Here is a 10,156-nt window from a genome sequence, read left to right as displayed (position 1 = left end):
GGGGCATTAGCTAAGTGCCGTGACAATTCTCAGCATGGATCATGATGGGAGATTGAGTGCTACAATGGTGTGACCAATCTGCATTCCTGTGAATCCTTCGGGTCTTTGACATGAGTCGCAGGCAAGATTACCTCACTTCCACCCAAACACAGCTTCAGCGAAATGCCCCTTTAAATCAGCCTAAAGTGGCATGCTGAGACTTTTTTTTTCCTCGTCACAAAATGAGAAGAGTGTGAATTGTGTTTGAAATCTTTTATTTAATTCAACATGTTTAATTGAAATGTCAAAGGGAGGGTAGCACAAGGAAGTTACTTGATATGGATGAGAAAGATAGGGTGACAAACAGGAGGGGAAGCTACAGTGTGAGAATGTGAGAGATATAAAAGGAAGGGGGGGTCTCTTCATAGTCACTTCAATCCACTCGCTGCAGCACAATAGCAAGTGGAAAGAGAGAAGAGGCCCCTGTCTATTTAAGCAAAAATGAAATGGAGACTATAATAATGCAGGACCCGGGAATGTGTCTGCTGGTTTACCGCCGTCCCGGCACAGGCCAGCGTAGGCCAGAACTTTCAAACTTCTGCACAGATACTCCTCGAGCATTGATGTTATGGCTACAAACCCAGCTCCCCACTAAGACGGTGAAGGGTGTTGATAGCCAGGCCACAGCTTCCCAGAGCCACAGACGGACTTTGTAACATGAAACACTTATTTTTCTCTGTCTTTTCTAGAAGAAACCGTAGTGTGTCTGGAGAATTTGTCTTCAAGCTATAAAAGGAAGAATGTTTTGTAACACTCTGCCCTGACCATGACACCCCAGACTTATTCAGTAGGTGTGCTCATTATCAGTGAATGGCGCATTAAGGCGTTTGACAGGTATTTGAAGTAGGTGTTTTTAATTACAATAAAGAATCTTTAGAATAGTAGACATCAACAACTTAACGACATTAGCTATAAGAAATAGATCCATGTTAAACACACTGTTTTTGCCATCTGGTTCTTCTTCTTGTTCTTGTTTTTCCTTGGGGTTTTGGCAGTTGTCATCCTTGTATTTGTATTACTACCTCCTTCTGGTCTTCACCCACTCACTGTTTCCTATTCCATTACAGTCTTGTAATGAATCGTTTGTTTTCAACAACCGAAATATCCATTTTCTTCCTTCCATGGAGCCCCCACACTCAATCACATCTTTAAACCTGGCTTCCACCCGTCCCAACATCTGTAAACCTACAATCTTTATCCTTTGTTCTGTGTCAAATCTTTTTCTCCATAGTTATTGAAGTGCCCAGTTCGACGTCCCCCTACAGTAAAAAGTGTTTTTCTTAATCTGTGAATAATTACTTGTTCTTTTTTTTTTGTTACTTTGACTATTTCTTTCACCTCCTACTTTATTTTGTACTTTATATAAGTGTCTCCCATTCTCCCAACAATGGAGTCCAAACTTTTCCCCTCTGATTTAATATCCATGTTCTCTCTTGCCTCCTTCACCAACTTACTTAATCTGCTGGTATCCACATTAATACTGTTTCTTTCCCATGATGGGCGAACCATGAATTACTAACCAGTATTTCTTGACGTCTTCTGTTAATCCTACTTTACTTGACAGTGCTGACACTAGATCTAGCTACTATACCTCTGTGTCCCCTAAATGTTGAGTTGTTGGTTTTGTTGGTGTCTTAGCGACACCTAGCGGACAAGAGTGGGAACTGCGAAGACTGCCTGAGATAAACTAGTAAATCTGAACCACTGAATATAATACAGTGACTGTGTAAAGTAGCTCTAAAGTTGTTGCTGCATTAAAGTAAAATAAATAAATAAATAAAAGTGCCTTCATGATGTTAATTTCTGTTTGGGTTTGTGTGTTTACCCTGTTTGAAGTGAAGGAAGAGGGTAACACCCAACGAGCAGCTGAACTCACCTGAAACCAAACGAGCCTTCTTTGAATTTCTTCTTTTGTCTTTTTCCGACATGCTCGCCAAGGTTTGGTCAGACTTTGAGCAGAGCTTTCGGACTAAACTGCTTTCGTTGAGGTCGTGGTGGAAGGTACAGTAACACATGTTTTGTTTCAAACTCTGTATTTGTGGCTAGGCCGAGGACCCTGCGTTTAGGGCTAACGTTAGTAGAAAGAGTACAGGTATAGGTAGTATACATTTATGTAATTTAACATTTAGGGGGAATAATGCTTACATTCACTTAAAATGAATCTACAATCCAATGATAACTTTAATTTAATTGTGTAAAATACATTTTTACTTAATATTTTACTTTTTGGATTAACATTTGTTTGTTTAGTAGCTTTTTGCACTGATTTTAAGACTCGTTTCACATTTTTATTTGATATAGTAACCAACATTTGGCCCAAAATTTGCATTCACAACCAAAATGGTATGTCTCCTTTGTGTCTTTGTAGATAAAAAAAAAAAAATCATATGTGCAGATGGTGTGGGTGGGGGATAGTTCTCTGGATTGATTGAAGTCAGAAAGTGTATGTACCCATTCCAGTTATAAGATTTACATATTAATCTGCATGCACATTTGTTAAATCACAGAACTAAAATTACACTTAACCTTTAACATCTGCAAAAAAAAAAAAATCCCACAGGAACTTACACACACACACACACACACTCACAGCCTTGTGCTGTGGTTTATGTGGTTATCATCATGTACTCCAACACCCGGAAAACAAGACATGATGCATGTGTGTTGTGCAACACACACATATACACGGTGGCGCAAAGAGGTTTAGTTCAGAGAAGCTGTTGCCGTGTGAGCTTTTAGAGCAGCAGAGGACTTGAAGTGAATCAGGTATGACTCTTCTTTTATTGTTCTCACTGGGCGGCGTTTGGAGGTACTTTGTGGTGAGTGATTGAATGCGAACAACTGCAGCAGGACTAGAAGTCAGGACCTTGTGTGATCACCCTGCCACCTGTGCTTTTACATTTCCTGACATCAAGGCTGGCTTTTCTCGCATAGAGCTCAGTCTGACATGTTAATGTCAAGGTTATGTGATAGATTGACTCTCGGGGAGATGTTTCACATCTACAAAGAAGTGAAGTGGGTGGTTGAGAATCTTCATCTCTGTCAGATCATACCCAGTTTTTTGCTGTATTGTATCGTAAAAGGTTTTTCCACACAAATGTTTGGTCTGTGATACTCTCTCTGTCTCTCTCAGGCAGCTTTGTCACTACAAATAAGGAACTTGCATATGCAGAGGAAGTTAGTCAATGATGGTAACTGGGATTTCACAACATCTTTCATGTTGCTGTTACTGTCATTTGAGGTTTTTTTCCTCTGTGCTTGACGCTGCTAAACAATATATTTGAACTTGCAGTACAATGTCACAAAAGGGGTCTTTTAATGAACAAAGTGACCATTGTGACACTGTGAGTCAGTGCTGCATTTCGTCATGAGTTTTAACTTTTTAGGTTTTCTAATTGAACAACATTGTCTCTACTCTCTGCCCATGACGTTGCTTCCTGTTGTTACACTAGAGAGCAAAGAAGTGCAAATTTATTATTTAACTGTGGGAGATGATACTGTCAGCCTACACATCTGTGGGTAACCTGCATCTTTTTGGTTTCTTTCCACAGGCTGCCTTCCCCATATCTGTCCCCCCTTCAATGGCTGCCGATGACTACAACCCTGTAAGTGTTTCTTCCTTTTTTTTTTTCTTTTTTTTTTTTGCGTTTGACATTTACTCTCTCTTTATATATAATGAAATTGAAGCCCTGCTTTCCTTTTTAATGGTTGGGCTACTTCTGCTTCTCCTATTTTTTATGATGGCAGGGTTAAATATTCATAGTAGGATGGGTTTATGCTCCACTGGGTGGTTGCGCTCTAGTTCTCTTAGTGTTTTTTGTGAAATTTAAAAAAAGGGGACAAAGCGTAGCTCAGAAAGTCACATCGCAGATGAGGATGTTAGAAAGGAGGGAGGTGTGTGTGTAGAGATAGAGAAAGAGAGAACAGCAGAGAGAAAATACATGTGTTACTTGGTGCGAGAAACAGGATGTTCCACACAGCCTCTTCTTCTCAGCTGTGGGGTCTGAAACCGTTAACGCACTCCTCTCGCCTCCTGCGTCTGACCTGAGTGCTCACCCTTCTCTGCTCTCCTCCCGAAGGTCTCCCTCCGACACAAATCCAAGAAGAAGACCCGAGGAGGTACGTTGTCACCCCGTGAGCCCTCATCACATTGTCTGTGTGTGCGCCCTCAGCTGTAATTTCGACACTCTGTGGGCGTGTGTGAAGTGGCAGGGCAATTAGTGTGTACAGATGGCTTTAAGACATCTCGTGGTTGCTTTCACTTCAGTTCTTCTCTGTTCTGTCTCTCTGTATCAGTGTTTTGGATTCTGAGAAGTCAGCTCTATTTTTGTGTTATTATCGCTGTGTTATTCATTACGGAAACAGGTAGGCTTGAATGTAGCGTTGCACTTTTGAATTGACTGTTGTGGATTCTGCGTGGGTTTGTTGTCAGTGCTATTTATACAATTCACCTGTTTATTGAACCAACATAGTGACCTATTTCCCCTCAATTGGAAATGTTCTATCTGTCAGGAATTTAGACTCCGCAACTTCTTGTTTCCTCTTGTGCTGTAACTGCGGTGTTGCTTCTTTGTTTCTGTGCACAGGCAATGGTACGATGAGCAGGAGACGGATTTCAGTCAAAGAGCTTGGTCAGCCAGACCACCAGGGCTGGCTGTATAGGAAGAAAGAAAGCAAAGGCTTCCTGGGTATCAAATGGAAGAAGTACTGGTTTGTGCTGAAGAAGACGTCTCTCTATTGGTACAACAACCAACTGGTGAGTAAAGTGGCCTTTTATAGACCCATTTATGATGTAGACATGTTCAGCCAGAGTCTGAGGCATTCATATGAGACTGCTGTCATAGTTCATCACTGTTCACTCTGTTTCTCTCTCAGGATTCGCTCACTTCTTCATGATCTGAAACTCTCAGTCGCTCAAAAAATACAAATTTGCTCTTTTAGTATTACTGTAAGAAGATGTGATTAAAATAATCCCGAATGTATAAGCAGATGAGTAGTAAGCAGGGTAACATACAGCAGGCGGTTCATTGTTGCACAATAAATAGTTTCAAGACTCTGGGTTATTTCGCAACAATGACTAGCTCACTGTTCATTACCTGTTTATGAACATTTTCCCATACATAAAAAGAGTAAATTCAAGTGTAAATATTGAATACAATGTGAGAATCAGAGGAAAATAGATTTAAAAAACAAATATTGGGGTGATTTTAAAGTGGTTCAGTACATTTTTATGTATTATTCTGCTGTGACATGCTCTCTCTACAGTGCTTCTAAGAATGAGGATGGGGATATTCTATATTTGTTTATGTCAACAAATCCAATGAAACTAAAACCAACAACGTCTTGCTCTGCCTCTCAACACTCTCCGGCTTCCCAATCCTGTCTGTTGCTCTTAGTCCTAAGCTGATTCATACAATACTTCAATCTTCAAAATAAATGTAATAGTTTTGGGCAAATATTACTCAAACAGGAGGGAACAGTGTATTTGTAGGGGGCTGTCTTCAGTTGCTGGTGCATGCAAATTTGGGGGTGTCGTGAGTATTACAGCAGCAGGATTGGCTCAAAATAAACTACAGTGTTCGTGTTCGCTGTAATGAAGGACCATGTCACCCAGGGCAATGATGTTCCTATTATTATTGTAATGAAAAGAATGGATTTATACAAAGTAAGGAAAAAGCTGTAACAGATTTTGGCTGCACATTCTGTTGGTAGGATCAATGTACTGTTGGTTTTCATTGAATTATTCAACAATATGAAAAATATAGAATATCAGTACACCTATCCTTTAAGTTGTGTGTGTGTGAAAGGTAATACATTTAAAGATAAAAACAAACTGAAGCCACAATTCCATCAATTGCAATCAGATCCAATGTCATTTCATTAGTTTCATTTTAGTTCTTCCTGAGATCGTCGGTTTTGTTTCAATTTTTTTTTACAAAAAAAGCAAACACAGCAGAATTTCAAACCGGCATTAATCTTCGAAAACGTTTAATGCATACTGAGTCACAGCTGCCGTCTAAGGCACCAGAGGCACATGAGTCATACTTGTTTCTGCCACAGCTGTCTGCCTTGCCAGCCTGCCACTGCAGGAACCACCAAGCAGTGTGTGTGTGTGTGTGTGTGTGTGTGTGTGTGTGTGTGTTTCCTGAATGAGATAGTGCCACTAGCACCCCGTCAGACTCTGATACACTCATACGTAACTGACGTGTTTCATTTACCAGCATGGTAACTACAATCACATCTTCTCTGTGTCACTGTGACACGACGGGAGAAAATAGAAGAAGTGGCTTAGTGCAATTCAACGGCTGTGTCATTGTCGGGAAGTGGTTTGAAGTCATCAGTTTGTTTTAACACTCACTGTTGTTCAATCTCGTGTGTTGCAGGCGGAGAAAGCCGATGGCTACATTGACCTCACAAACTTCATGATTGACAGAGCCATAGAGTGCAAGAAGAAACAGTAAGCTCATAACTCTCAGTCAGATAATGCTTATAAGGTACTTGACCACCAGTGGTTTGAAATAAAAAAGGAACTATGTCCTTGTCTATTTTGGGACCTGAATGACACAGAAACGCTGTCCCACACGCTGTAATATGAAGTGTATAGTCATGAGATTATCTGCAAATGAACTCACAGTTTTCATGAATTCCAGTAGGAGCATCTCTTCACTTTCTTGTCCTAACTGCTCTCTGTTTACTTCTCCTCACGCAGTGCGTTCAAAGCTTGCCACCCTCAGGTCATGATGTTTTATTTTGCTGCTGAGAACCACGACGAGATGAACTTGTAAGTCACATAAACAGATTTTATTGTATGTATTTCTCTAAGGGCGTGTTTTTTTTTTGTTTTTTTTTTTGTCATGTCTAAGTTGAATATTCTTTTTTTTTTCTTTTCCCCAGGTGGCTGAATAAGCTCGGGCTTGCCTCCATTCAGTATGAGCCAACGGAACGAAACCCTGCTGCCGGTGAGCTCCTGTAACAATCAGACGTGTATCACTGTTATCTGCTTCAAATATTTAAATCTCCTCTGAATACTAGTTGGATTAGCCTTGTTATAACTTCTAACTTTGTGTGTGTCTCCCATTCAGAGTGTTACAGTGAAGCCAGTGACCATGAAGAAGCTGAAAGCACAGAGATTCCCCCTCCACCATATTCTGAACAAACCCTGAGGGACTCTGTAGATGCATCCGGTCCACCTGGTAGCACACATCAGGTCAGTCATGTCTCTGGCATGTCACGGCCATTCATTCACTCAAAACTGTAGCTGCTGAATTAAGTTGTTATTGTATGTTTACTCTCGTCCGGCTGGCTGGATTATTACGTCTGACCACGGTGTATTTGTCTTTCAGGGTACACTTCCTCCCCCTTACTCCTCCGCAGTCCCCAGCGAAGCCAACGGATCGCTGTCATCGCCCGTCAGCACGATGACGTCGCAGAGCTCCACCTCCTCACTCGCCAAACACCGTCAGTCCTGGTTGGACCTGGTCGCGCAGGCATCTCCCCCCACCTTGGAAAACGCTGTGGTGTGCTCGGCTCAGGTACACTCACACCAACCTCCACAAGAGGAAGCGGAAGAAGAGGATGACAGCCAAGTGATGGAAAGCTCATCTCAGCAGGACTTGCCGGAAACAAGGTCTAATGAGAAAAGCCCTGCTGCTGAGCAGGTGGAGGAGGAAGCGGAGGCACAGAGGGTTGTTTCTGGTGCTCAAGAAGCAGGTGAGACTTTATTTTAGTTCTTTTTAATTGGTTGCGTTTTATTCTGTTTCAGATTTTGTGATCGATTTAATCTCCTTTGTGTGTGACTTGCCTGTGTTTTGTTGTCTCGTACTGACTTTAGGAACCTTTCATACATGCAGTTATCAGCGTAATCTTTGTGCCATGTACTGTGATGATACAATATAACTTTATCTTGTTACAGGCGTACGTGGGAACAGCTCAGATGAGATGGAGAAGCTGTATATCCATCTAAAAGAGGCCAGCCTCTCGCCAATAGGGGATCGTAAACCATCCACGAAAAGGGAATTCAGGGCCTCGTTCATAAAACGCTGTAAAAACCAGACTGTCAATGATAGACTGCACCTTATCAGGACTCTCAACAGCACATTAAAGGTACATTTTCCATTTCATAGTCTCTCTTTGCACTGCTTTTGTTTTTTGTCCATGTGATTTTTACATTGCAGTGCAGCTAATGTTTGCAAAAGAATTTGAATATCTTTGTTTTGTCACTTAATTGTTTCAATTCAAGTCTTTGCTCTCTTCCTTTCTGGCACAGTCGAAAGAGGCAGACCTGCAGGCAATAGAGCAGTTGTTGTCGGACTCGGCGCTTACCTCAGGCAAGTTCAGAGAGTGGAAGGAAGCCAATGGGCCCTTGGTGCAGGAGATCTGTGTTAAACAGGACCAGCAGGTGGCATCAGAGGCCACGAAAGCTGCAGCATCAGTCATTGCTGCTCCAGTGGTCGAGACCAGTTTATAAAGACTCTTCATGACTGTTTTTTAAGTGTTTGGACCCGGAGGACTTTACACTCACACACTTTGGATACACACTGCTGTTTTCATTTGAGACTACTGTTCCATATCGGCGGACGAGTTACTGGATCAATGAAGAAGAGTGTTTTTAGCTCCTAAATAGAGATGGAGCAGACGTTTTCTGATTAGCCTGTCACATTAAAATGTGAACTGTGTCTTAGTATTACTTTTACTGTTGGATTTGTAAGACTGGTTGATTTTCCAGATGTTTTTATGTTGTAATTCTGTGAACCTATGCATAAAACATTGAAATATTTGGAATGATGGAGTACATTGAAATAATGAATCTATTGTTCTCTGGATGGAAACACTTGTTTTTACAGTATGTTTTTAACCTGCTCCGTTTTTTGTTTTTTTTTAACTGTTGTCAATTATTGGTGCCATGCACCATCGCGGCCTGTTACATGTGTTTTACAGCTACTATTTTGAATGAGTGGCGCATCCTAGAAATGGTATTGTCATGCTTATCATGGAGACATTCCAGACTGAACATCAGGACCTGCACGAACACAATAAATGCTGGTCACAAATCCTGATTTCAGAGTCAAGGTGTCAAAGAAATTCCCTCATTTTCAGTAGAAAAGGCAATGTAATTACGTCTTCTACTAAACCAAAAACTATTTTGAAATGAAGAATCCCAACCTTAATGTGATACGATATTATTACTAACAAACAGTAGTATAAACAGTCTGTTGGGCTAGGATGTATCAGTATTCATTTGCATTTAAACACAGGATGCATGGTTGATAATTCTCAGATAAGAACTCTAATAGTGTCCTCTCCTGGGCCTTTAGAAACAAATCCCAGCAGACCCAAACCCTGTACTAGTAGATAAAGAGATTAGAGGGTCATTCAGATCCAGACATCAGGCATTATAAGACTCTGTACAGCCAGAGCAGAGAGCTGAGAGCAACAGATTTAGGAAACTCGAGTCAAGCGGGGGCCTCTGACATCATGACCTACTGGTAGAAGCCCAACCAAGCTCCAGGCACAGAAACTCATTTTTTTCCCTGCGGTTTCATCTGTTGTGCGTGTTAAATATTAACTTTGTGTAAATAGATGTACATGGACGTGTGATGTTTAATTATGTTTGATCTCAAGTCAGTGCGCTTGTTTGTATACAGGGAAATAAAGTATTATCACACAAGTGAAGATTTTCCATGGTGGCTTTTGTGGATTTGCATTTGTTGCCTCACAGCAAGAAGGTTCGAACCTCGGCTGGGGCTATGTGGAGTTTGCGTGTTTTCCGGCTTCCATCCAAAGACATGCACTTAATAGATTAATTGGTGACTCTTAAATTGGCTGTAGGTGTGTGTGTTACTGTCAATGGAGGGTGTACCCTGCCTCTCACCCTAAGTCAGCTGGGACAGGCTCCAACTCTAAGATAAGAAAAGAAGAAGATATACTTTATTAATAAATTATTTTTTTTACTCAGTTTTTATTTACATGCATTTTTTAACCCCTAACACACATACAGTACAGAAGTACTGTATGGACTCATAGACATGCAAATGTGGAGAGAGATGGTGGAGTGATGGGCCGTCAGCCAGAGCAGCGCCCGGTGGGGGTTCAGTGCTCTGGCTGGCACCTCTCACCA

The 10,156-nt window shown here is 41.3% G+C and overlaps 1 protein-coding gene across 3 annotated transcripts; it reads left to right on the top strand.

Moving 5' to 3' along the window:
- The first annotated feature begins 1,818 nt into the window (after positions 1 to 1,818).
- ipcef1 (interaction protein for cytohesin exchange factors 1) lies at positions 1,819 to 9,711 on the top strand. Of its 3 annotated transcripts, none has more exons than XM_027274544.1 (11): positions 1,819 to 2,040; positions 3,591 to 3,644; positions 4,119 to 4,158; positions 4,626 to 4,795; positions 6,423 to 6,496; positions 6,749 to 6,820; positions 6,934 to 6,998; positions 7,122 to 7,246; positions 7,383 to 7,749; positions 7,952 to 8,142; positions 8,306 to 9,711. In XM_027274544.1, exons 1-11 carry the CDS (start codon positions 1,966 to 1,968, stop codon positions 8,504 to 8,506), a joined length of 1,434 nt encoding a protein of 477 aa, XP_027130345.1. In that variant the 5' UTR covers positions 1,819 to 1,965; the 3' UTR covers positions 8,507 to 9,711. The 3 variants fall into 3 exon arrangements, with proteins under 3 accessions (XP_027130345.1, XP_010729575.3, XP_019115417.2); XM_010731273.3 differs by lacking the exon at positions 1,819 to 2,040 and adding an exon at positions 2,511 to 2,805; XM_019259872.2 differs by lacking the exons at positions 1,819 to 2,040; positions 3,591 to 3,644; positions 4,119 to 4,158 and adding an exon at positions 4,219 to 4,404.
- Positions 9,712 to 10,156: the final 445 nt, after the last annotated feature.

This window comes from Larimichthys crocea, chromosome XXIV, assembly GCF_000972845.2.
Source record: "Larimichthys crocea isolate SSNF chromosome XXIV, L_crocea_2.0, whole genome shotgun sequence".
NCBI classification, from domain to species: Eukaryota; Metazoa; Chordata; class Actinopteri; family Sciaenidae; genus Larimichthys; species Larimichthys crocea.
The sequence above is the reverse complement of the archived record's forward strand: the minus strand, read 5'-3'. Positions and strand labels throughout refer to the sequence as shown.